Below are 27,727 nucleotides of genomic sequence, written 5' to 3' on the forward strand. Positions count from 1 at the left end.
AGTCAGGATTTCTTGTTAACAATACATATGAAGGGCTATTAGGGAATCAAAATGAACCCAGAGGCCTGAATACTTTAATTGTGCGATTGTAAGTGCTTCAATCTGCAGCCCTACTACAACTTCCCACACTGCGGTTTCACATAGGATCCAGAAGGCCAACATTTTGCAGTGTATTGCTGAGGTTGCACTAGGATGTAGCCTGTTGATCAGAAAATGTCGTCAGCATTGGTTAACGTGGTTTTTAACTGTTTGTAATTCCGACTTAAATCTTGCCTCGCCTGCTTGGTTGGAATAAAAACCTGCAGACTCTCTTCCCTCATTAAACTGTGTTGTGGTTGTGTCTGCACTGAACAGACATAAGTCACAAGACTTGAAAAACTGCTGAAACACACTGCAAATGAGGTACATTACACAGCATACGTCCAACATTTTCAGTTGCTAATTTCACTATAAATTAACTTTTAGGGCCACATAGCCTGTGTTTTTTTTCTTTTCTTTGTGTATTGTCGCAGGCAGTGGAGACAGAAGTTGATAAGGCATTTACAGGTTGTTATGTTCCATTATAATGTCACTGTTGAAACCCTCGTTTGAAAAGACCTGCTTTCTCATATTGACCGACAGAGAGGATTCAGCAAACATTGACCACCAGAGGGCAGTGCAACACAGAACAGAGAGATCACGGCATTTATTTTGTGTGGGCGCGACACAGCAAAGCGTTAAGTCCATATCTTTATTTCACTAGGATAAAGATGCAGCTTTCCAGGGAGTGTTTGGTACATTTAGTAGAATCAACACCAATCACTTAAAATGCAGACAGGTCATCCAAGTTCTTCTTTTTCAGTCTTTTGAAAACTTACATTTCTGGTTAGACCAGCACTGTTCTCAAGAACAGATTTTGACAATTAGTCAACACAATACAGTTTTGGAGTGGAAAATACAGTCATTTAATATTACATTCAAATAACAGATGTCTCCAATTGCTGTGACAGAAGAACTAAAAATTTAAAAACTCTTTCTAAAGTTTTCTAAATACCTACTAGAAGTTTACAACGTTAGTTCCACATGTAATATTGTCATTATTTCTTTAGCGGAAGCTTCTCTTTTTAACTTAGATGAATACATTATGTATGTAAATCTGACGAATATCATAACTGCTCCATGAGACAACACTTCATTCTTGTCTCTTCTTTCATGTATCAGTCAGATCAGTAAAAATGACAAAATAACCTGAAGAGATTGATAATGAATGTGTGGAGAGTGAATGAGAAAAGCAGTGGGACTATAGGAGTATAAGTATAGGAAAATGGCTTTATTTACCTTGAAAAAAGCACTGAATAAGATCACCAGACATCACCTTGGTCTGTTATGGTAAAAAGAAAATACCATTTGAATTGAATTACAAAATAAAGTTGGTTATAAACTAAAGCTTACTCGCATAAAAAAAGAGAATGTATTAGCCAAAGACAGAAAGAGAAAGAAACACCTACAGTTTCCAATTTAAGTTCTGCTTCTATTGTTCACTTTATTCATATTATGTAAACAGTCTTTTTGCATAAATAATCATCACAAACTTATTGCACTTTTTCAAGACCATCAACGCAAATAACCTAAAAAGAAATATCACATATACATTTGACTGAAAACTGAGCTTGTAGTGGATAAAGATACATAAAGCTGCTTCTACGCTGTCACAACTTATTACATCTTTTTTTTTTTGACATTCCCAGAAAGTCGTTTTCCCCCCGTCTGTTCCACAAACACTTGTTCAACAACATTCTTTCACGTGTTGAAGGTGGTGTCCTTCTTCATTTCAGCGTCTTTTTGCTTCCAGTGTTGTTGTGGGGTTTGATGTTTTCAAGCCCGATGAGGAAATACAACTCTTAGTCTTTCATTAGAGTCTTGACACATTTAACACTGTCTCTTGGTTTGTGTCTCCGCATCACCAAAGTCCTTTCAGTCTCTTTCTCCCTGTCTCTTGTGGGCATGTCTTCATGTTTTGTTTTTTTGGTGGCGTTGCCTTCTGAGCAGCTCCACATCATTATGAGATGAGGCAGCTGTTGGTCTTGTTCAAAGGGGGTCTTTTTTTGATCTCCTTGGGGAAGGTCTCTCGTCTCCGGTACAGCACAGGACTGAGCCAACTGGGCAGGTTGGCCTGCTTGAGCAGCTCCCTGAAAGCTTCAAGCACGTTGATGTTTTCTTTGGCGGAGGACTCCAGGTAGCTTTGGTTCCAGTCCATCTCCACAGTGGACAGCACGTCCTCGCTGGACACCCGACGCTCACTTAGACGGTCTATCTTGTTGCCTATCACCACAATTGGCGTGTACTTGTCCTCTTTGACCTCCAGGATCTCCTCTCGCAGACTCTTGACCGCCTCCAGGGATTCCGGGTCATCCACGGCGTAGACCAGGGCAAAGGCATCGCTGTTCTGAATGGACAGCTTACGCATGGCAGGGAAGGAGTAGCTGCCACTGGTGTCCATGATGTTGATGGTGACTTTGACACCCCCCACCTCGTACTCCTTCCTGTGGAGCTCCTCCACTGTGCGCCGGTGCTTGGGCTCAAAGGTGTTTTTGAGGAAGCGCTGGATGAGGGCTGTCTTCCCCACTCCAGCTGCTCCCAAAAACACGAGACGCACGTCTGTCTTCTTCACTTGAAGAGACATGATGACTTTCTGCTCAAATAATCTGTCTTCTGTTTCTGCTGCTTTTCTGTAATTCTCTTCTCCTTTGCCTGCGGATCCTTGACTAAAACCAGTTTTGATGTCAGTGGTGGAGCTGGATGTGTTGAAGAGGACGATGACAGCAGATGCATGTTCAGTGTCAGGCTGCACTCTGTATTTATGTTCACACACGGTAACCTGCCCTTCCCCCTCCTGCTCCCAGCCTATCCGGAGTATCTCCCTCTCTCTGTCTCTGAACTTACAGAAGCCAATTGCAGACACTCATGCAAATCAAGCAGAGTCAGAGAGTTTATGTAAAAAAACAAAACAAAAATCAACTGAGGAAAAGACAGTTCATTGTAAAAAGAGGTTTGGAGATACACATCTTATTAGAAGTATTTCAGTTTAAACACTTATGCACAATCAATCGTGTTTGTGTTGAGTCCAGTCATTTTGTTTGAAAGACATAAATGCTCTTGCAGTCATTTTGGTAGTCATCCCAGACTGTTTTTTTTTTTTTTTTAAATATATAATCGATACCAACGTAGTCACTTTAAAGCACGATTATAAATACTTATATTACTACACTTTGCAAGAGATAGAAAATAAAATCTAATTCATTATTACAAATTATGTCTTATTGTTTCTGCACACACGTCAGGTGTTCTGTTGAAGAATTGCACAGTTTTGAACATGTTTAACAGAACGGTTTTCATTAGCATGGGTTGATTACAATAAAGGTGTAGGTTTGCTGCAATAGCCTCAGGAAGGCTGAATAACAACAACAACATAAGGTTATGGGTCCATATAGCGTTCTTTTTCTCTGGCAGAAAAGCACTGGCAGCCCACTGGGGAGAGCTGGGATGAAGTGATTGTGTGGTGAGAGATAGTAAACCTAAGGCCACTGTTTAAAAATCAAAGAATACATGTAATAATCAGAACACTCACATAAGAATGTAGCACTAGCAGAGCGCTTAACATCTTTTGACTTTATGAGCGATTCTCTGTTAAAATCAGCAGGGGGAGGTTTGCAGCTCTCTCTCTATCTCAATTCAATTTAGAGGGCTTTATAGGCACGAAAGGTGCAAGGTTGCCAAAGCATCAAAATATAATTTGTCCAAATGTATGGACAGCACACAATAACAGCTTTGGTGTCTGATTGAACAACACCCTCTCTCTCTCAGAGCTGTCCATTGTTCTGAAACAACAGCCAAGCAATAGTCACATGTATAATTTGACGTAGCGCCTTGAGGCCACATCTTAATGATCTAATATGACTTCACTCCCACAGGTGATGCAAATGAGTTTGCTCAAATATTGGTACAGAGAGTTCTGTACTCCCAAAATTTTGGTAGGGACCGTCCATAGCCTAAGGACAAACCTACACCCTTGGATAACAACCTATTTTAACAAAACAAACACATAGTACGTAGTGCATGTGTTACTGACTCTTCTATTGCGTTAAAATCATGTAATGTCTGAAAAAGAGTGTGTTCACTTCCATTGTCTTCACTGTGCTGCTAAGATTCAGATGTCCATTGTGTGGGAGGCATCATGGTTTTCACTCAGACAAAGTAGAAAAATCATATGTAAAATTACAGTAATCATTTTCATACTCGGATCTCTCACATGCTCTGTGGGCCCAGACTTTGTCACTTGTTGCTATGATACCACAGCATCCGTTACAGGTTTATGAGTAGAGATGTGCACCTTATTAGTGCTGTCAAACGTTAGTCCAACTGTTCACACTAGACAGCGGTAATGGCCAGTAACAAGGGAATAATAGGCTAATTAGGCAAATTTAAAGCACATTGCGTGTCAGCATATTTGATTGGCTTAACACAGAGTATGTTATTTAGAATAATGAACACATTTTATTGTCGCTATCTCAAAGGTTTTTCTTGTACCTCATGTACATTATATATAATATTCAACTGCAGGCCAACCAACGTTTTTTCTCTCTTGGCCTGGTCACTTTAGATTGGACCATATTTGTGCCAGGATTGTTTGTTTAAACTGATGACATACCCATGTGTGAGTATCTGTGTTTGTTATGTTAGATGTGTGTAAATCGTATTTTCTGCTGAGGAAAAAATCATTCTTCTTTTGCAGCAATGCAGCAGAGAATAAATGTATGCTCTAATCACAAAGAGGGGATTTCCTGGCCTCTTTCGCTCTGTAGAGACAAAATGGTCTGAAGCTAAAGCTCAAGGCCCCTAAGCAATTCAAATTCATTAAACGCAGGAGGAAGACAGTGCCAGCATGGGAGCGTATATATAGTATATTTAATTTTGCACAAACTGCTCATTCTTATTGGTGTAGTTTACAGGTTATTACAAATAAAATGTAGACTGAGAATGAGAGAAGCATGAATGTAATGTGTTTTTAAAGCAGCTATAATTGATTTCTTTAGGCCAGAACAATCTGTGAACACTACACTGCCATTTGGTGCTTGGCAGCCATAGACTATAGTAGTACAGTTTGTATTTAGAGAGGTTCTTTTTCTGGAAACAGCTGCCTGCTGTGGCTGAAAACAAGGCTGATGTGAGACTGAACCAAAACATTAAACTTGCAGGCCGTAATATCAGTGAGCTGAACTTGCGACTGTAAACGACAGCACGACGCAGTAAAGAATCTCTAACCCTCTGAAATGAAATGAGCGCTCATAAATAACTGTAATTGTATTCTCAAATTTGCTTTCAGAAAGCTATCGTAGGGGAAGCACTGATGTCTCTTAATGACCAATGCCAGTTCAGTTGTTTTGCATACAATCTAACTATTTAAGTTCATACACCGGAAACAAACCGAACCCTATTCTCTCTTACTATATTAATGTAGTCTCGGTGAGAGATTATCATGTCCTGATAGTTTCATGAATAAATTTTATTTATACATGTGTGTTTAGAGAGTTTTTTCAACAGCAGGCTTTATCCTGTGTTGGGCTGCTGGTCACTCTCTCTGGCTCAGAGGTGTTAGTCTGTGATGATGACTGGCTGTGTTAAAGGGAGGAACAAGCTGTTCTCAAAGCACACAGTCTTTTATTTGGTTACAGAGGAGGGAAACCTGGCACTTTGCTGATCCAGTACGATTTTTGCACACTGCTTAATGTGGATTTATTATGCTCATTTTTAGCTTTATATCTTTATTCTGGGATTCCACTAGAGTAGCTTTGCATGATTCACAGCTCATAAAAAATCTTATTTATATTATAATTGATTAGCCACTTTCCGTGAGATTTACTGAACAAACATCCAAAAACTGTAAGAGTATTCCTGAGCAGAGTAGTCACGCATAGTCAGACCTATCTCCACACTTTGCTAGCTGTGCTAGCTCTGGGAGAAAGTCTTATGAGCAGAGCTGTCGAATACTGTGACAGACTGAGAGGGTGGATGGACACATCCATGTACTTTTACTTGTGGATGTGTTGTGCCTGGAGAGACGACTGTATATGGTCATCCCTGCCTAGCTAATTAGAATAAACACGTTGGAAACCTAATATTCAGAGCTGTCTGAAGCCGGAGCCCTTTTCACATTGATTACCGTTACATAGGTTTACCTCATTATTTCAAACTTTGGCCACATTTAGTATGAACATCTGACATTGTGACAAAATATATATGATAGACGATAAGGAAAAACATAATGTCCTCTTTAAGTTACAACAGTCTTTGATATGCCATAGGAGTAGTATTATAGTTGGTGGAATGCCAATAATAACATGCAGTCGGTGGATAAGAAAGTCATATATTATGAGTACAGCATGTGTTTATTTAGCAGGGTGTGTTTGTTCGAGCTGCAGCCCGGCCTGTCAGTCACACAGTCATGTCATGTTTCATTAAGTGTGACAAGGAGAACATTTAGCCCTGTCACACTGTTGTGTGACAGCAACAGTGCCAGCGATGTGATCTCAGGACAAAAGGTCATGGGTCTATCCTTGGGAATTTGAAAGTTTACATTGCAAGCACGAACTTAGAGTACAAAACAAACAATGTCATAATAGTCATTAATATGAGAGTCTGGGACTGTTTCTTCTGTTGCATAAGTAAACAAGGATGTACTATAAGCTGTAATACAGGCTGACCTAGAAACACTGCACCATGCTGTAAAGTCTTTTGATCTTTACAGCTGAGCTAGGTGGACAATTTAGTTCTGCACTCCTGTGGAGGGTGTGATGAAGTCTGATCAGACACAGAATCTGTACACTGTGTATGCCCATGGAGTAAATGTGTTGCCTCTGTAGGCTAATCCCATTAAATTGAGATATAAAGCAGAATGGCCTGCGACCCTGTACGCAGGATAAGCGGTTGACGATGGATGGATGGATGGATGGAAAGCAGAATGGAAGTTTTTTGCTTTTGAGTGCAATTTGTTCTTATTTATCGTTCTTGCAATTATGTCTAACATCTTACAACCAGTGATCTACTTTGGCAGGTTTGGCAAGTGTGGATACACATTGGGTTTGTATTATTTCAGAATTTTAGCCTTAAGTCACAACTCCACTGCACATGTGGCTATTGTCTACTTTTGTCAGTGTCTCTCCACAGAGAGGTATATGCAAACTGAAAATTAGTCCTAATAAATCCAGAACATTTCTGTTAATGTCTCAACTTGTTCTCATATTTTTATTCAACTACTTCTTCTTCTTCTTCTTCTTCTTCTTCTTCTTGTTATTGTTATTACAGACACCTTTTTACATGCATGTCAAAAAGCACAGACCTGAAAACTCACCTCAGCCTGCTAACACCAGCCCACTCATTTCTTATCCTTCCTCTTAATCCCTCCTTTTCATTCAGTGGATTTGTGACTTTAGACGGTGCACACGCAGACCGCTCACACAAGTGTGTATTCAAACCTCCTTCCTTCTGTAGTTTGGCTACAGGTCCCCTGAAATTGTACTTTGGATCTGGAACATCATGTCCTGGATAATGACAGGTGTGGTGGTGGTGGTGGGGGCAGGAACAACAGCAGCAGTGGTAACTGGTCTCATTACACCTCGCTGCAATAGAAGGTGTTCTCTCTGTTTGAGGAACCATTAGTCATTGTGAGTTAAAAGGCTCTACCTGTGTGTGTATAGTTTAAGAAACAAACACCAGCTCTTTCACACACTTATCCAGTGTTTTGTGCCTGAATCCTTTTTTTAAATTCTCTTTTATGTATTTTTACCCAGAATATTTCTTAAAGTATTGAATCAGCAGCAACCAATAGAGCATAGTCTCCTCTTTCATCTTTCTTTTTCTGGGTCAACAGATATCTAACAAAACCACATTGGCAGTTTCTTTTCTGTGAAAAGTGACTGAAGCAGAATCTTTGTATACATCAGAGGTCCGCAGTGCCGAATGGCCCAGCGAGAACATTCATTCTGAACATCCCATGATGAAGCTAAAAACATTTTGGACTGGTTGTATGCAGCCTTTGTTATGCAACCTGTGGCCATGGAAGGGGGAGGGCTGCTAAGTTCACTTCATTGGCTCCCAGTGCATGTCAGATCAGACTTCTCAGTTGGCTAACCATTTCATTAAACCTTATGTCTCATCCCATGCTCTATTGTCAGTCCCCAGAGTTAAAAAGAAGTCAGCTTGCTGCATGGATTTTTACTATCGAGCCCTTTTCTCTGGAATAATCTTCCTGCTGACATCAGACAGTCTGACTCTGTTCTTTAAATCCAAACTGAAATCCAATATTTTTGCCATTAGTACTTTTCCTTCATACTTCAGGCCTTGTACCTGTTCCCAATTTACTACTTGCGGGTCGGTCACAGTCGCAATGAATCAATTAACATTAGTTCTTATAGTCCAAGTTAAACAGTCTGCAATGTATTTTGTATGTATGTATGTATGTATGTATGTATAAATGTCCTCAGTCATGCTTTGACACAGAATTAACAATATGCCACGCCCCTGACACACTGGGCAGGGTGCACTTGATTGCAATCTGGGCCCCGCCAAAATATAGCACCAAGAGAGTTTTCCACTTCCTCAAAGAGCACTACAGAGTTTATGTGCTCCTTTGTGCTCATTACTACAAGGTTAATAGATCCCATGCCTTCTCAGTTGTCAAAAACATCAGGGAGCAGTCTGCAGCAAGCATCTTTTTTCATTTGAACAGTAGTTTGCTGGTTTCTGTCTGAAAGCTAGATGGTTCACTGCTTGGTTTTTTAGTAAAAGGGGTTGTGTACGCAGGAGTTGCTATAATAAACCTATAAAAGAAGACAAGGCCTGCTTCTCTGCACACAAACGACACCTCCAGCGTCATTATCTTTTTAAATAAATGTTATTATATAGTAGAGTACAGCTAACTCTCCCCCAGTGAATGGACATTATTATGCTGTAACTGAATGTTAGAGACGGAGACCCAGAGGGCAGCAAATACAACTCAAAATTGAGAATATCATATCAGAGTGACTGCAAAGACTTTTTCCTCTGCAAAAATTCCCTGGAGTGTGAACTCAGAGTTGTTGCTGCTGATATTTATATATAAATTTTTTTTTTTTACTTGACCCAATTTCACATTTCAAACTTTTCCACATTTCCACACAGAAGTTTACACAGAACCTTTTTGCCCTCCAGTTTTTCATATGGCTTACCAGTGTTAGTAATTTAGTATGTCTGTGTACGGGCTAACTGCAGACTGTGGGGTTGTGTTAGGTGAAGTCCACGTAACCTAATAGACAGCCAAGTTACACTCACATGTTAAGATTAAATAAAACAAGGCAAACATCCTCATGAAAGCTACACCTCCGCTCATTTAGTTATAATGGGGTGATAAATTGACCGTGCGCTAAACTCTGTCCCCCTCACACATTGCCCACCTCTACCTGTGTGTTAGGGCTACCTCGCTTGCATGTGTGGTGTCCACAGACGGCGCTGCTGCTGCGGCACTGCTGCTGCCAGCCCTATCTTGCTACATTGAGTTTGCCTTTGATAAATACAATAAAAACCTTGTTAACAAATGAAGGGATTCTGTCCGCAGAAACACTAGAGGCCTTTTAATCTGAAACGGATCCTGGAGGTACTTTTTTATAGCTTTGATGTCTGTGTCTGTGATATTTCACAGACAACTGCGCACTTTCAACTGCGCGCTTCACAGAAAAAATAGACGAGACTAAGGGGGCTACGCTAGGCTAGTGATATTGGTCCTTGAATCTGGACCACCATTACCGGAAACACATAAACTGACATAATGTTTTAAAATTAATTTAAATGTTAATTTATTCTGAAGCGTAAATGTTCCGTACTTGTACAGCGCATTTCTAGTCTTTTCGACCACTCAAAGCGTTTTTTACACTACATCTGCATTCATCATTCACACACTGAGCCTAAGGGCTCAAACAGAAACTAACATTCACACAGATTCATACACTGGCAGAACAGCCAGTTCAGAACAGGGGCAATTCAGGGTTCAGTATCTTGCCCAAGGACACTTCGACATGCAGCCTGGGGGAGCCAGGATTGAACCAACCTTCCGATTAACAGCCAACCCGCTCTACCTCCTGAGCCACAGCCGCCCCGATAAGTGGCTGTGGCTGTGCGATAAGGCAGCACTAAGCTGCATATCATGCCTGGTAGTTTACCCTGCCTTTTGATTACCACCTCCAGTCAAACAATAGTGTCCATTTTAATTATTATGATAAAGTTAAACTTAATTTTCACTCTACACCAGACTGAAATTAAATTATCTCCAGGTGTCCCAAGAAAATAGTCATTTATCCTTGCATGTACTGTAGTTCACAGTGAAAATAAGCTGTTGAATCCATAAGTTTTCTTTTCAGCTTCGTCTCTGCACATGGACATGTATGAAACGGTGTGACAGCGCATGTAAATGAAATCAGCATAGAATTAGCATAAAATAAGCTGCTAGGAGGGAAGCTGGAGATCGGGGAGAACAACCTCTGCTGCTGTGACATATAGATGACCTACCCCTGCCGCTTTGTGTTGCTTATCGGACTCTCGCAAATGTTTCACATCCACAGAGATGAAATAACAGAGAGAGAGAGAGAGTCACATTATTTATATTCATAATGTTTTCTGGACACTAAATTATAGCTTTGTACGTGTTCAGGGGAGCAGGTGTGGGACTGACTGATATGTGTTGTTTACAAAGCCATGGATGTTCTGCTCCCCTGAACACATAAAAAACCAAAAATTTTGTGTCCATAAAACATTCTAAACATAAATAATTAAAATTGAAAATATGAATTTGAGATTTTGAATGTTTTTCTGGCTGGCACATTTTTTTGACAATCAAACCACTTTTGTACTTTTCTTGTGATTGTCATTGTTCTGAATGTGAATAAATTAGTTATTGATTCCATAAACTGACAAATCTCTGCTTTGATAACAACTATTACTGTATATATCATACAGATAGTGATCAAATAGCTCATCACTATGGAGATTTGGTCCATTCCTTGGTATAATGATGGCTTTGCTGTTTCATCTTACTGACAGCGATACTTTTTTATGGGAATGGCAGCTCTGCACCCTTCTGCATCTAAGGCAGTGAATTCAGTCATACATACAGATGCTCACCGTGAACAGTATAGGGGAAGGTACTTCATATGCTTGGTCTGAAACATGCATCAAATATGATCTCATAGGGGCTTCATCTCTTCCTTTCAAGAGAAAAACATCCCTGTAGGCCTAGCTTAATGCATGTGTTATTCTTGTGATAAATCAGGCTGTCTGTCTGCTGTTAACAAAGGCTTGTTAAGATTCAACCTTCAGCAGTATGAATTTGACAAAATCTGATGGTGTTTTAAGATAACCCACAAAGAACCATCTGACCTTCAACTCTGTCAGGATTCCCTGTCCTGGGTTCCTGTGTTGGTACTGTATCTAGGTCCCCAAGAGAGAACTGTATTGATCAGTGCGCTGCATTGGATGTGTGCCGCTAACGCTTGAGAATGTTAAAAGCTGACTTTGTATAGTGTGTTACGAGGCCAAGCTCTCTCAAAGTCACTGTCTACATCCTGCCATTTGAGACTTTTTTTTTCATATCCTTATGTTTTTGTTGAGCGTATGCAAACACATTTTCCATCTGGTTCAAACGCAGTGTCTTTCCGTGAATGAGTGTCCCAGTGATTGTGAGTTATGACTTAGATTGTGAGTTATGACTTAGAATGTTTTTGTGCTGCACATTCATAGTGCAGAATCAGAATTAGAAGGAGCTTTATTGCCAAGTAGTGTATTACACATATGAGGAACTTGCTTTGGTGATAAGGTGCTACACACAGACAAACATACAGTTGACATAAATAAATGTAGAAATAGAGAAAGAACAAAAATATATAAATTGACAATATAAAAATATACAACAACAAAGATTTACAATTAACAGCAAATATGTGCAATGTGCCAGGTTTGTGCATGATATGAAATTAAATAATATTTACAAGTGCATAGACAATTGTATTATTTGAAAGGGGGGAGTGTCAGTGAGGGACCCGGGCCTTGTTAATGAGCTGCAGACGGGAAGAAGCTGCTTTTGTGGCGAGAGGTTTTGGTCCTGATGGACCGCAGCCTCCTGCCAGAGGGGAGAGTCTGAAACAGTTTGTGTCCAGGGTGGGAGGAGTCAGCTGCAATCTTTCCTGCTCTCCTCAGAGTCCTGGAGGCGTGCAGGTCCTGAAGAGAAGGAAGATTGCAGCCAGTCACCTTCTCTGCAGAGCGAATGATACACTGCAGCCGGCCCTTGTCCCTGGCAGTGGCAGCAGCGTACCAGATGGTGATGGAGGAGGTGAGATGGACTCAGTGATGGTGGTGTAGAAGTGCACCATCATTGTCTTTGGCAGGCTGAACTTCTTCAGCTGCAGCAGGAAGTACATCCTCTGCTGGGCCTTCTTGGTGAGGGAGGTGATGTTCAGCTCCCATCCTGAGTCACAGGATGATGGGGGAGGGTGGGGCTGTGCTTTTTCTGAAGTCCACGACCATCTCCATGGTCTTCAGAGCGTTGAGCTCCAGACTGTTCTGACTGCACCAGGACACCAGATGGTCGATCTCCCGCCTGCAGGCGGACTCATCCCCACCTGAGATGAGCCCATTGAGGGTGGTGTTGTCCGCAAACTTCAGGAGCTTGTCGGACTGGTGCCTGGAGGTGCAGCTGTTGGTGTAATTTTAGTGTTGCACTTTGCAGACTCTTGTAAGCCAGGCTGTGTGCATCATGGTAGGTGCCCTGTTCTACATTTCTGGCCCCCACCTCCACTCCTGTTTCTACGGTAATGTTTTCCGGCTGCATTTCTGTTCTACAGTACAGTTGCGAGTGGTTTAAGTATTTATCGTCTGTTGCACTGCAGTTTGTTCGGCTCCGCAGCTCTGTTTGTGCACACTATAGCCGAGAGTGAAATGAAGTATTCTTGTGTTTGTATTTTTTTTCTTCTTTCAAAGATTTTCTCCTTCGTCCAACTGGGTGTCAATGGATGTTTGTGTGTGTTTAAGTGTCCTCTGCATCAATTAGGTCCACTGTTAAGCCTATTTCACACTACACGATGTGCTGCTTGGCGAGCTCGGTGACCGCTGTGATCGGGAGTAAATCAATGGTTGATCGGCAGTCACCAGTCATTATGTGTGAACTACTCAACGACGCATCGAAACAGCTCCCCGACACATTTCTGATACATCGCCGACGTCTGCCAGATATCCAGCATGCCAAATATCTGACAGAGTCAGCCAACTCGACATCCACATCCAGCCAATGAGAGCAGGCAGCTACTTTTTCACTGCAAAACACTTCTCACCTCCAGCTCTCTCTGTAGCTCAGACAATCCCTGCTACCTGCATGTGCTAATCCATCCTTTCACCCATATTCTTTGTCTTTATAATTGCTATCTTTATAATAACAAACAACAGCAGTTTCATGTGTGCGCATTTCCTGTTTCACATTTCCCGTGTGTTTTCTTGACAAAACGTGGTTTGGAGACCGGCATCAGAGACCGGCATCAGGTGACAGAGCCGCTGTCAGCTCGTGTAGTGTGTGACCCCCTGTCACTGATCAGTCACATAGTGTGAACGCCACAACGACTTCAAGACTCCCGTCAAGTTGTTTAGTGTGAACGGCACGGCCATCGGCCGATGCTGACAGTCGTGTAGTCTGCACGAGCTTTTAGTCAATACCTTACTGTAAAGCACTTAGGGTGCCATTTGGATGGTGTGCAGTGTTCATGTGTGGTGTGTAGCATTAGGATCCTTTTCTTTTTGAATTTTATTGAGTATTAAAGTGGTTAAATTTTCTTTAATTTAACCACTTTAATTTCATAGGGGACAAAATTTGCCCAGGTGGCATTGTTGCAAGTAGGGATGTCACAAAACCAGAAATTTAGTAGTCGTTACCAATACCAGTGAAATTCCAAGATTCTTGATACCCAATCTGGTACCACAGTAAAAAACAAAACTGTAAATTGGATGCACTTCAACATACACCACTTTAATTAAAACATTTAAAAGTACATAAAAACAACAATAGCGACATGTAGCCTTCAACTAAGCTAATAAATAAAAAGGATATGGGTGAAAGGAAAATTATGAGATTTAATTTTATCGGGTATAGCTCAACATCTGTAAGAAACAAGAGGGTACACACACACACACACACACTCTACACACACTCTACTCAGAGTGCAAGCAGTAGTTTCTATGTACTGACGTGATGATAGACCATTAGTCTGGACAGTCATTTAAAAATGTTAACGTTATGTTTTGATGACAGATGACACAATGCTAATGTTATGTTTTAATGACAGATGGCAGACTGAACGGTAAGGATGGCAGTTATGGATGCGTTACGTTACGTAGCCTACACACGGTAGCCTTTATTTTAACCATTTCAAACGTCATATGTCTCATACAAAAATAATGGTTATGTTTATTTCAAGATCAGGATATAACAAGGGTTGTTAAAGTCACGTGAATTGAAACTCACACAATCTGGATGTCTGTCTGAGGTGCTTCAAGTGTTTGCTCCTTTAGTCTGAAAAGTTCTATGGCGCCGTTTGCATACTGGTTTTTGCGAATTGAGTATTACTCCCTTTCTTTTCGACGAGGCAAGATGGTACTGTCACTGCAGCTTCCCTCTTTCACGTGTTGGATCCACCGTACCTAAAAAAATAAATAATTAGTAACCTACTGACATGTTTTCAGAATTTTGCTATCGATTTGTTACTGAAGTATCACTTCCTTTGACATCCCTACAAGCTATTCCCTGCTCCTGCTACATTTGGGAGTATTGAGTAATAAATTTCATGGAAACCTACTGAGAATTACTAAACACATCTGTATGCACATTCTGCCCTGTGCAAGATAAACATATCCTCTCATCTCTTGTCTTGAAGGGCCTGGATTTGCATTGTGCCTCTGCAAGACCTTCTTCAAGGTGAACTCATTCTTCAAGCACTGTAGAGGACTTCAGGCGTTCAACAGCCTTGGTGAAATTTACATCAAAATGTGGCTGAAATGGAGAAAAACACTGCCAATAAAGAAATTTTAAACCTCACCTCATAATGGTTTTATTGAATGATATTTTTAAATAAATGTAATTAATATATACATTAGGGTGAAACTAAATATTTTTATATTTCCCTCTACTTTGGGAAACTGAGAAACAGCTGAAAAACAGGTTACTGTTTAGCTTTGTTAATACTTGAACAATAAGGGTTTTCACTGTTGTAATTAGTACTACTAGTATTTGGAGTATTGATTGTATTGATTTATATTAACTCAAAGAGCTAAAAGCTAGAAAACGTCAACAGCAGCAAAAAAATGTGCAAAAAAACACATGAATTGGGGCTGTGTTTAACTTTGCAGTCAGACCAGTACTGTAAATCCTCCTACATTCTTCATTTATTTGAAGAATTTACCTACATAAAGGGTCAGTACTGGAAAAGATGTTTTAATAATCAATAATTACACTCAATAATAATATCTCACTAAAATATCAACAAAATAAATAATATTTATTTATTAATGAAAACTTAATGAAAAACTCAGTATCAGTCATTATCATTCCCTTCCTCCTCCCTGCTGCTGATGTGATCCATTGCCTGCAGATACCGCTGGTAGAGAGGGGGTGGCTGGTTTGTCTCAGCCAGATTCACAGAAAACTACGTTACACAGTGGGACTACATACAGACACCTTTTGGTTTAGCTTCTTTGTAGTTTTTCATTATTATCTGTAGATAAAGGTTTTTTTGCAGTAACGAGCTTAGTTGTTGTCAACTCGAGTAATCTTGGCTTTAGCACATAGTCTCTGCTCCGCTCTGCTATTCGCTGACTTCGCTCAGTGTGTGTATTTGTGTAGGAGTTCAACACCAACACAGAAAGCAGGATTCCTGTATGATTTCAATGTGGATTTGTTGGCCACAATAAAACTTTTGCATAATAACAGAAAAAATAGGTATCATCAAAAGTGAGTTTTTTTTAATTTTTAATCAGAGATGCTACCTAGCAACTTCACTGCAGCTTCCAGCATGCTGGTAGCGATGACAACGCAGAAACCAGAGACTATATATTTACAAACTATAGTCATAAGATTATTTATTTTGTAATGTCTTGAACTAAACATCAAGTAGAGGTTCATACACAGAGCTGATTTTGTAGAATCAGCAATGACATGTTCCTCCTCAGCAATTAACGAGTTCTATACTACTATGCTAATCTCTTGCCTGATTTTCCAGCGTGGGTCCTACTGTTAGTGGGCTGCCAGCTGTAGACTGCAAACACACAGGGATGCACACACACAGACTCTGTCTCTGAGAGGTGAGAACTCTTAGGTGTCAAGGAGGCGCCGTGGTTGGTTTCTGTCTATGGGATCCAATGCACGTGACCTGAGGCCTTGTTTGACTGTGTAATGCAGCGAGATAATGGATAGTAATGTGACCAGTGGGATGACTGTTGACCTCAGTGGACCCTGCACACCTGCTGTTGCACTGATGGTGTTACTCAGGGTGAAGCAGATGTTTTGTCTTTCTGGGAATATTCAAAAATAAAGGGCAAGTACGACGGCAGCAGATGTTTTAATTCTATGCAATATTTTAAGGCCATTCTTTAAAACAAGTCTGACCTGTCATGTTATTGCCTTTCTGTGTTGCTATCACCCTATCAACATATATTAATTTTCCTCTCATTGCCACTACTCAACTGATGTTAGCTCTGTGCAGGAGGAAAATTCATTAAATTGTCTGACAGCCCACTTCACAAGCCAGATGGAAAACAAGTGTTGAAATAAGCACATGTGGATCTATTATATCCATATACAACAATGTTACTCAACAATCAGACAGGATCCTAAACTGTTGTTTATGCTCATGGAAAGACCTTTCTGTTTATAATTTTTTAATGCACCACTCCACTGCATTAAAATACAGAATTCATGACGTGCCCATGAAGTCATTTGATTAAAATTTGAGCTTGAATGGTTCGATCCCCTGTATGTTCAAGAATTTGTGATGTTCTTCTTATTTGTCTTCTGTATCCTTGTCTTCACTGAATGTGAAGTTTCACCTCAGCAGACCATGAGATGAAATAAAGATTGAATGGATTTTCATAGATGTATAATTGTTTATTAAGGTCCCCATTAGTTGTTACCTTGGCAACAGCTACCCTTTTTTGCTACTGTACCAAATATATACAATCAACATTTGTTTGTACTTATACTACATAGTAAGCACAGTTAAAAATACTGTAGGCCTAGTTACAATCACCATAACACCAAACATATTAAAAATACATGTGGAAAATGATGAATATACTATACTGTATATATAGTATACTCCAAAGCAAGTTAAAGAACACCTAGATGTTTCATAATCAAACAGTAATATTTAGGAATATTATTGTAGTTGTAGATTTTGAAAAGTAATATGATGTGGTGAAGACGAACAGAACCATTTTCATCTTCTAATTGTGTTTTTAAAACAGTTTTCTAACTATTAGTGATTGCCTTCTTTATTACTTTTAGTGTAGTGTAGTGTAGCTGTGGATGTTTGTGGGCTCCTGTGTGAGGTGACGGTGCTCAGTATCCACGGATGGAAGAGAGTGAGGAGCAGCCATAACAACGACAGTTACAGATAATTGGAAGCTTAAATAACTGTTCAATGTTTGATGTTAGACTTTTTTTTTCTTTTGGAGCTCCTGCAACAGAGTTCCACTTTTGCTGACTATTAAAAACGCTAACTGATTACAGGTTACATTTCGTCTTCCCACGTAAACGTCTAAACTGTCACTGTGATTAATAAAATAGTGCCTAATATCATTGTCTCATTGTCACATTTATTCAGGTAGCAGATGACTGTGTATAAGAACGCAGCCACTGTAACATCACCCTTTGGTTTATGGACCACTGTTTTCAAGTTTATTGGCACGTTGGCCGTCGCCATCTTGTTTATTTGGAACCAGTTGTGACAATATTTGGACTAGAGGGTGGAGCAGGGGGAGGGATACTCACTGTCACGTCTGGCAGGTCGCCATGGCAGCGACTTCACTTTTTAGTGAAGCAACCTGTTTGGCAGTCAGCTGAAGTCAAATGATGAGTTTCTTCAGTTGAATGGGGATACATTAGGGGGGCATTATGCATAAACAGGGTGAGAAAAAGTTTCACCAGGTCAGACATTTGCATTAGGGGTTTTTCACAGCAGACATTTTGACCCATTTAGAGTGAAGACCTGAAACTTGAAAAATGTTGTTTAAATAAACCTTTTTTTTGTTTTTAGATTACATTTCTAAAAAATAACACAACATACTTCAAACATCTCATACATATCAATAACATTTAAATTTAGATTTAAAGTTAAAAATCATTTAGGTTAGTACAGCCTGATATATCCTACTCATTATAAACTGTGTGAATGCTACTTACTCTGAAACTCTGAAACTCATTTCCACTATCAACGCAGGCATAAATAAAATAAATAACTACATTTGCAAACGAATTATGTTTTGTCCTTCGAAAACACAATACATAAATCATTCATTTTTGGAGGTTACGCCAGCTTGTGGGTCTGCAGTGACTTCCTGTTTGCATTGCTTTTGATTGGATGGCATCAGATTCCTGGTAACCGATTATCACATTATTAAAGTCTTTACTAGCTAAGACATTTCTTACGTTTTGATGGTGCAACCCGATTTAGTAAATCACAAGATTGAAACTAGCTTGTCGTAATTAGTTACTACTAGCCATCATTGATATTATTTATGCTTGTGTTTTTTCTAATGTGACATGTTAAAATGACTTCTGAACTGCTGACCTAGTCCTCGTACATACAGTACAGTCAGCAAAAATCAACATGGGTTCACCTGCTATAACAGAGGCCATTTCCTTTGCTAGCAAGCTAACAGCTAATGTACAGTTACTAAGTGGCTGTTTGCAGCAAATAAATAGAAATGGATTCAACCAGGGAGCAAAATTTGCACTAGCCACCACCCAAATGCTGGTAAAATATTTATTTCTCTCACTGGTCAAAAAACAATGGTAATCTATTGAGTGGCTGGTACACTTTGAACATTTACTAGCCATTGGCTGGAGGACAAAAAAGTTGAGTTTGCACCCAAACTATAAAATTTACGCTAATGATAGACGACAAATTTTCTTTCTGTCTGAACACACCTTTTATTTCATGAGTGGCACTACCTGTGTCAGGTGTAAAGCTTTTTATATACAGTCTATGGTGTCAAAACAATCATAGCCATTCATTGTGTTCAAAATTAGAAACAGATGTATCCAATACAGTATGTACTCCTATTTTGGAACCCATGTTTCTTCATCATGGCAATTTCTTTTTTGCTGCAAATGTTTTCACTTATTAAATATATCTGATTGATCACAGCTGATAAGCTAAGGCAGAGACAGACAGCTTTACAAAAAAATACAGAGAAAATACAGAGCTTTAACAATAGCTGTCACTTTTAATCTCAAGTCATGGTCACATCTGAGAGTCAGAGTGATGTTTGCGGATGATGATGATTCTAATACTTAAGAAGAAGAGTCACGTTTCCTAGAACATGTATAGGCTAGTCTGTGTGAAAGAGAAAATGAAGGCACAGGTAACTGCTCCACTGAAGGATGCAGAGAAATGCATTATTCTGAGAATCCACTTTCCACTCGTGTGAGAATAAGGCTAAGGAGGAGCTGTGAACTCATGTCTGGGTTCATCCAGTCCTTAAACCATTATCATGGCATCAGTTCTTGACACATCAGCAGCCACGTGCACCTCTGAGGAGCCTGTATTGTGCATATAAATCATCAAAGTAAGTTGAAAGAATATCTGGCTAACAGGGTGATGTAGGAAGTAATAGCAGCCGATAATTAATAATTTATTGCACATGAAAACAGATTCAGTCTGCAACAAAAAGCAGCTTCTGAGAGGTTCATGATCAACAAAATATATGAAGTTTTACTGTAGGAAACACCAATATTTTTTCTCCTCATGAGTAGGCTTACAGGACATGAACTGATGGGGAACATCAACTCAGTCAAGGTTGAGGTACAGCAAAGCCTGGAAACATCTTGTGGACGGATGTATGGTGCTACACAGTCAGTGGAAATAGTAATGTGTAAGATGTGCAAAATGTTCCACCAATGAATTGAGTTTTGCAAACATACATCTACACATGGCTCTTGGAATTGAGAGCATATGGACACATCAGGAGATAAAGCTTAGGTAGGTTAACAGTTTGCATATTAATATTACTGATCATGTTTTTAATAACAGTGGGTGACTGTTAAAGCATTAAGATATAACACTATTTCACACACTAACACTATTTTCAATACAAAACATTCTGTTCACAACAGCACATGAATATTGTTGCTGTTACAAAAAGCAAAGTTCAACATTTTTGGAAATGTAGATATTCAGTTTCTTGCAGCGATTTAGATGAGATACACTTATGTTCAGTATGCAGCGCCTAGGTAACTTAGCATAAAGACGGGAAACGGGGGAAAACAGCTAGTCTGGCTCGGTCCACAAAATTCACTTACCAGCACCACCTTACCAGCAAGTATAAAACGACAAGTTGTTTCCTGTTAACTGCCTCTCCTGCTCCAGTTGCTTGGCTTACAAAAGGTCAAAGGTGTTAGGGACAGATGTCTTTGCCTTTCTGAATCTCTGGAGCAGAAGCACGTTAGAGAAGGGCATTTCTTTTCTTATATAAAACAGGTGGTCATCACTGTCATCATTCAACTCAACATCCACACATTTAATTTAAATGCAGGAGAACAGCTGCCTCTAATGCACTGATGCATTGCTTTTTACTTTCTTCAGTTTGAGGCTTGATGTTTATCTTAGTTCCTGTTTGTATAACTGTCTCTGCAACGATGAAAACCACAGGTGAGAACATAATCGTGCAACACAATACCTGCAATACCTGGCTTACGGACTGTTGATTTTCATGGCAATTTTATCTCAACGGATCATAGTTGTGACTGTGGAGACTCATTTCCTTCTTCTAGCTAAATGTAAACTATCCATTGGATAGGTGCAGGTGTTTTGTCACTCGTGCAAGAGGTAAAACATCAGGTCTTCTGAATATGGATTCCATAAGAGATGATCCGCTATCGAGCAAAACCTGGGTGTACTTTGAAACTTGCACCATAGAGCAGAGAAATTGCTAAAAAATAAAAAATAAAAACCAGTTTAACAGAGAAAACCAAACTAAAACAGAAACCATTCCTCCTTCCCACTGTCTCTGAAAAATACATTTCTGTATTTTTCCAGCCTGGGGACACACTGAGGCAACAGTTAATGTAGTTCGCTTGAAGGACTGCATACCTTAACATCTTTGAATCAACTACATTTGCAGTGAAGCGCAGTGAGGAGTGTCCGGATGTCTAAACTTGCACAACCCAAACAAACTTTCCACAGACACACTGGCACACCATGGATAAGCAAACACCTCAGGTCAGGACAGCAGGTGTTCACCAATTCACAGTGAAAAGAGATCTGAACAAGGTGTAAAAGAGGAAACGTTCACTGATGTACAATGACATATTGTCACAAAACTTACACACTGTAAAAATTATCTAGGTGGTTCAACTTAAAAACTGAAGTTCAATTGCTGCCTTAAAAATGTGAGTAAACCCAACTTTAAGAAAAGCTTTGTTTCAACTTATGATGTTACGTTATACAATTTGTTTAATTAATGATCATTTATTGTTTGAACTTAATACTGTGAGTTAAAACAACTATATATATTACATTGTCCATTCAAGGAAACTTACTTTCTCTTGTCAAACAAACATACAATTCTACACCCTTTCAACTCACATTTTTAAGTTCAGATAACTAAATATAAGACATTTCAAGTTAGTTTTACTTGGAAATGCAAGTTCACCTGCTGCCTTGAAAAAGGTAAAATGGAAAGTATGTTTCAACTCATAATTTCAAGTTCATAAAGTTGATATAACTACAGTGTTCTAGTTGTCTCAATTCGTTAAATGATCTTTTTATGAGTTTGAGTTATTCTAACTCATATTTTCAAGTTAAAGCAACTTATCCAAATTAATACTACTGTCCATTTCAAGTTAAGGAATTTAAATTTATCTCAATATACATCTAAAGGGCCTTGAATACAGACCACAACATCAGCACCACTGTGCTATTATATTATCTTCAATGATGCAACAGGGCAGGGCAGTTTGTTGGTGCACCTGTGCAGGCCACAGTCAAAGTTGAAAATAGCAGTAGATGTCACTTCCTTTCTGAAAGGGCCTTAAGGCTGTTGTCAGGAACCCTTTCCACCGGTGGCACTAGTCTTGTTTACCATAGATATTCTATAGATATTCTATATAGACTATATTTCGGTTGGAATTTGAATATATGACTTATCTGCAGTGTATAATTAGCTAATTAGCAGGGGTGAGCAAGAACACCACTATCTCTATCTGTATCTGTTAACAAATAAAAATGTCTGTATCTGTACTCAGAATGGGCGTGGCTTAATATATAAGTGGGCAATTAACTCAACATTTATTCATTTTATCCAAAGCTACTTACAATTGCTATATATGTCAGAGGCCGCACACCTCTGGAGCAACGAGGGGGTAAGTGTTTTTCTCAGGGACACAATGGCAGTTGTGTCACAGTCGGGGATTGAATCCCGGTCTCTCACGCCAAAGGCATAGTCTTAGCCATTGCGCCATCGCCAAGCTGTTTAAGCCTGAAATTTGTACCAGAACTTGCTATATTTATTAGAAAACTATTTACAGAACAGCCTCAGAATTGAGCTTCAGAGCAATGTTTTTGGTCACAATAGTAATTGATTTTTTTTTTTTTTTTTTTTAAGTTTCCTATATTTATAGTTTATAACAAAACAGATATTGACACATTTTACTCTGATGATACTGAAAAAGTCGCTACTCGCTAAACCCTAATAATTAGTTGATTATGTATATGTTTTCTCAAACTCAAAAGATGCAGCACTTAGGCAATTTATTTTCTCTTTCTCCAATCCTCGCACTCGCCTTTTTTTCAACTTATAACTTACATACGTAAGTTCAATCAACAAGACAAAAGTGTCAAATAGTCAACACAATGAATTAATGCAAGTTTAACTTTCTAACTCATACAGTTGAGTTCAAACTCCAAAACTTGTCAGAGCTATTTGAGTTAAAAAGAAGTAGTAAGTTGACATAACTAAATGGGTCTATGATTTTTTTCAATGCATACATGAAATTTATTACATTACATTTTATGTAACATAAACACAAAGCATTTAAAAAAAATCATCAATACACAATATCCACTACACTTTGTGTAGACAAGATTTATATAATCAGTAGCTGTATTTCAGATTAGTGTCCACACACGAGCTAAATGTGAATGAAAAACACATCTTACAAACACATTTGTAATGTGCTTACATATCACATTTTGCCTTATATGACCCTAACCCATTCATTCTAATCCCTGTATTGTAGTTTTTCAGATGTTTTATTGCCATTTAGGTACCTGCCAAGCCATTTACATTAAGGATCTTTGCAATTTTTCTACTAGTAAGAGAGGCCAGATTTCCTTTCCTCCAGTGTTCATGTATTTGCAATAATTTCAGAATACTGAGCAACAATATTTTACAATATGCAAGAGGTGTGCAGAGACATTAAATCAGTTGTCCTCACCCTTCTTGCATGGGAAGACTGCCTCCTTCTGGCCATCGGGATGAAGTGAAGGTTAAAAAGTAATTTTCCTGGTTACAGTGTGCAAAAAACTACCAGTAAAACAAGACTTAGTATATACTCTCAAAGTTACTTATGAATGATAACAAATAATCAGTGAGATTCTGTAGAAAAGAATGCACTACCCAATCAAACATACACTCTCTTAGAAAGCTTTGTTAAAACATGATGAATGCTGTGCTGCTGTCAAGTGGGGAAGTTTGTATTTAAAGTGCCTTTGCGTCAAAATACACTTTCAGATTTATAGTCAAACCAAACAATTAGTCGGCTGACTTCCTCCTCTCCAGTTACGAATCAGTGACACATTCTGTTTTTTAGGAGCATGAAAACACAAACTCCTGTCTTCCCAGAGAAGACACTTTCCCATTGGCTCTCAAATGCAAGAAAATAGACAGACATGTTAAAAACCGAACTTACCCACTCAACAGCAGCTTTCTACAACAACTCATACAAACAGCATGCATTAGGTTGGATAAAACATAGTCTAACGCATCTAAACCATAAAAATATCTTGCCTCGATCATTGGCTGATTTCTGTTTTTGTTTTTTCACATTTCAACATTTCCAAATACAATCTGGAAACAAACCAGAAATCAAAACCTGACCTGTTTGTTTCATTTATGTCATAAATTTCACAATCATGATTTCCAAAATCATACAGAACCACTGCAGTTTGACCATGCTTCCCGATGACCCTGGTCCCTCAAACGTAGGTATCTCTAGGTATTGAGTGGAGATATACTTTGTGGCAGAAGGCATCCACAGTGAGCAGTTATAAGGCTTGCTCGGGTTTCCTTCCTGTACATCTATTGTACTCAGGATATTGTACAATCCATGCTGGTCCTGCTCTTCCTGTGTGCTGGCAGAGTCCGTTAAGTCAACATCTTCCTGGAACCAGTGGACGGTGCCAATGGGGTAAACTCCCTTGAACCAGCACTCAGCATGAGAGTTATTGATGGAGGAACCAGAACTCCCAAAGCAGTCTGTAAAGATCCAGACGTTTAGAAAGCTTTTAAAAGATTCGTATTTTTTAAATAATAAAATTTAACTCACCTTCTACTGTAACATCTGTTTTGTCAGATTTAACTCCCTGAGTGGTTCTTAGTTTGCAGAGGTATCTTCCCTGGTTGGTCGGCATCACGTTGCGGAGAGTCAGACTGAGTCTATGGTGGGTAGTCTCAGCCATGCTTTCACACAGAACTTGGGGGTCATGTTGTTTGTGTTGATATTGACATCTGCTGAATTGTGTTTTGTTTATAGCCAGCCAGGAAAATAATTGAATATCCAATTTTTCTGATGATGTGGCCTCACAGGTCAGTGTCACATTTTTTCCACACTGTGCAGCCACTTGGGAAATGGTCTTTAGCTCCAAACCATTACTGACTGAAATATCGGGGAGAGGGGTTAAAGAACATAACTGATGACTGATTGCTGCAAATAACATCATTTATATATTTTGCTTACAATGTATTATTATTTATCACTCTAGTGTGAATATTCTAAAGTTTCTTTTTTTCCTTAAAGTAGTCTGTAGATATTCAGTCTCTGGGTTACAGTGGATTTGAGTGTGCTGTTCGGTAAAGTAGTTTTAGGATTGACTTAAAGGAATAGTTAGACATTTTGGGAAAATATGCTAATTCGACAGCTAGAAAAAAGACAGATACCACTCTCATGTCTGTACGATAAACGTGTAGCTGAAGCCAGCATCCAATTAGCTTAGCTAAGCACAAACACCAGAAACAGGCTGAAACAGTTTTCCTGGCTCTGTCCAAACGTAACAGAATCCACCCACCAGCACGCCTAAAACTCACTATGTAACCAGTAACACTTAACAATAAGGGACACAACATTTTGAGTAATTACCAGGGAACAAATAAGGAACTAACTGCTAGTGAATCATTACCTAAAGCCATTGAATGGCAATTTATTTGTGAAGCATTTTTTGTTATATTTGGTGAAATTCTCTTTACATCCTGACAGCAATCAATAAATCAAATGCTCTAACACAAAAATGAATATAATGAGAATGGCCAATGGTTTCATTCAGTCGATTGGATACTTTCAAAATCTAGCTCTCTTGCTAGTTCTCCAATGTTGCCTTCCCCAGCTTTAATGAGTTTTTGTTAATGATTAATTAATTAAAAAACGAGTGAGGAACAAATCAGGAACAAATAGATTTTTGATGAATCATTAATTATACATTTCTAATGGAAGACTGGATAGTAGATAATGATGAGTTACTAGAGAACAGAGTGGGATGTATTAATGAATCATTAGGTAATGATTAGTTCATGAATATATACTGATCCCTTTTTTCATGAGTTGTTCCTGATCAACATAACTAGTAACAACTTATTCATTACTAATTACTCAAACGTGTTTTTGTGCAGCCCAAGTAAAGTAGTGCATAATACTGAGTAGTTACTAAGTAGTCTCTCATTACTTCATCATTATCTTATGATTACTATCTCTTTTTGCATTCCTTCAAGTAAAGTGGTGCACCATACTGAGTAGTTACTGAGTGCTGAATCATTACTTCATGCAGAGTTACCGTAATCAGGAACGACTCATGAAGAAAGTGGCCAGTATGAGCGATTTACAGATAATCATTAACTAAACATTACCTAATGATTCATTAATATGGGATCTTCCAGTCTGTTTTCAAGTAACTCATCATTATTTACTATATAGTCCTCCATAAGGAATTATTAGGGAAGTACTTATTAACGATTGATCAATAATCATCTCATTCAAGATTCATTTCTCATTCATTTCTTAATTAACTAATCAGTTACTATAAGTTAATATCAGTAACTATCAGTTACTTTCTCATTCGTTTCTTATTTGTTCCTTATTTGTTCCCTGGTAACTACTTACAATGTTGTGTCCCATATTGTAAAGTGTTACCTTGTAACCTTTAAAATCAGTTTACAAAAGCACTTCTAGTGAACATGTCTCTTTGTGCACAAAGCCTCACCAGCAATGCTGACTGCTGAAGTGAACCAGATGATGGAAACCCAGCCAAAAACATGCCGCGTCCTCACACCAGAGGAAAAACTCATCACTTTGATCTGTATTAAAATCAATATTTATCTCATTAGATGAACCAGATAAAAGCTGTACACGTAGAGCCTCTGCATGAGGTGAAATAAGTTTCTCTGCACTCACCATGGTGTTGCTCCTGAACACACGTCTAAGAAAGGTCTTTTCTATGGTGCTAAAGTTTAGGTCCACTTCATTCAGTGTGTTAGCGCTCAAGAGGATATGCTTTATGAAAGAACATTCTTCAAGTCATCCTCAGTATTTCACAAGAGAGGTGTTCACTTGAGCATGATCAGACGTGCCCTGGAATGAAATTAGGACACAGCACTTAGAGTGAAAGTTACTACTAGGGGAGCAAAGCAAAAGTGATGAGTGAATGGCATGAGGTTGACTGAACTGAGGTAAGAAAGTATGATAAATTAGAGAACAAAGAAGACAAGAAGCCTTTGTCGGGCCCCTTGAGCAGCCCGAACAAGAGACATACATCGATAAGTGTTTATAGTTTGGAGAAGGTTCCTTTTTTGACAGGTTTGTGTGATACTTCTTCTCACTCACAACACTGGAAAAAGGTGTGACCTTACATCAGAGCAGTGCTGGGAGAATTTAATTTTAACTTAATAGCAGCTTTGGCAACATTGAGGCATTTGAGTTTGTTAGATTACGAATTTACAACTCTAAATTTTCTCTGTTCTCTAGGGATCGGCTGTTTATTCGAGAATAAGTTTTGCTGGGTCCTGACTTTTCCTTCAGGCAGCAGACACTAAAACTCTGTTCAATGCAGCTCACTTTTACGGAGCTGTCACAGCTTGGCCTGGAATGTGGCTGTAGTGCCAAAACACTGTAGGCAGTAATTACATGAATAAAAAACAAGAA

The 27,727-nt window shown here is 39.0% G+C and overlaps 3 protein-coding genes across 3 annotated transcripts in view; 1 reads left to right on the forward strand and 2 right to left on the reverse strand.

Annotated features, from left to right (window-relative positions):
- The window catches only part of LOC119886089 (phosphoribosyl pyrophosphate synthase-associated protein 1), a 29,322-nt gene extending 12,307 nt beyond the window's left edge, over positions 1–17,015 (forward strand). Inside the window, exon 12 of the mRNA XM_038696635.1 lies at positions 14,979–17,015. The gene's annotated coding sequence lies outside the window, so the exon portion shown is untranslated. The remainder of the gene's footprint in view (positions 1–14,978) is intronic.
- On the reverse strand, positions 717–2,828 carry rasd4 (rasd family member 4). The gene has a single exon (XM_038696641.1). The coding sequence runs from the start codon at positions 2,660–2,662 to the stop codon at positions 2,039–2,041; it is 624 nt and encodes a 207-aa protein (XP_038552569.1). The 5' UTR covers positions 2,663–2,828; the 3' UTR covers positions 717–2,038.
- A 6,274-nt stretch (positions 17,016–23,289) lies between the features above and the next one.
- On the reverse strand, positions 23,290–27,132 carry LOC119886112. Its single transcript, XM_038696645.1, has 4 exons — positions 26,981–27,132; positions 26,790–26,883; positions 24,866–25,195; positions 23,290–24,795 (listed from the first exon to the last, which is right to left on the reverse strand). The coding sequence occupies exons 1-4, from the start codon at positions 26,981–26,983 to the stop codon at positions 24,431–24,433; spliced, it is 792 nt and encodes a 263-aa protein (XP_038552573.1). The 5' UTR covers positions 26,984–27,132; the 3' UTR covers positions 23,290–24,430.
- Positions 27,133–27,727: the final 595 nt, after the last annotated feature.

The sequence above is a fragment of the Micropterus salmoides genome, unplaced genomic scaffold, assembly GCF_014851395.1.
Source record: "Micropterus salmoides isolate LMB-PRFRI ecotype aquatic unplaced genomic scaffold, ASM1485139v1 Ms_hic_scaffold_10, whole genome shotgun sequence".
NCBI classification, from domain to species: Eukaryota; Metazoa; Chordata; class Actinopteri; order Centrarchiformes; family Centrarchidae; genus Micropterus; species Micropterus salmoides.

What these genes read in the sequence shown, in the direction of transcription:
- rasd4 (XM_038696641.1), bottom strand. Translation starts at nt 2,662, where the DNA reads ATGTCTCTTCAAGTGAAGAAGACAGACGTGCGTCTCGTGTTTTTGGGA.
- LOC119886112 (XM_038696645.1), bottom strand. An exon ending in TTCAGCAGTCAGCATTGCTG is followed by an intron (nt 25,196 to 26,789) that starts GTGAGGCTTTGT and finishes CCGATATTTCAG; the next exon opens with TCAGTAATGGTTTGGAGCTA. An exon ending in AACAGATGTTACAGTAGAAG is followed by an intron (nt 24,796 to 24,865) that starts GTGAGTTAAATT and finishes GGATCTTTACAG; the next exon opens with ACTGCTTTGGGAGTTCTGGT.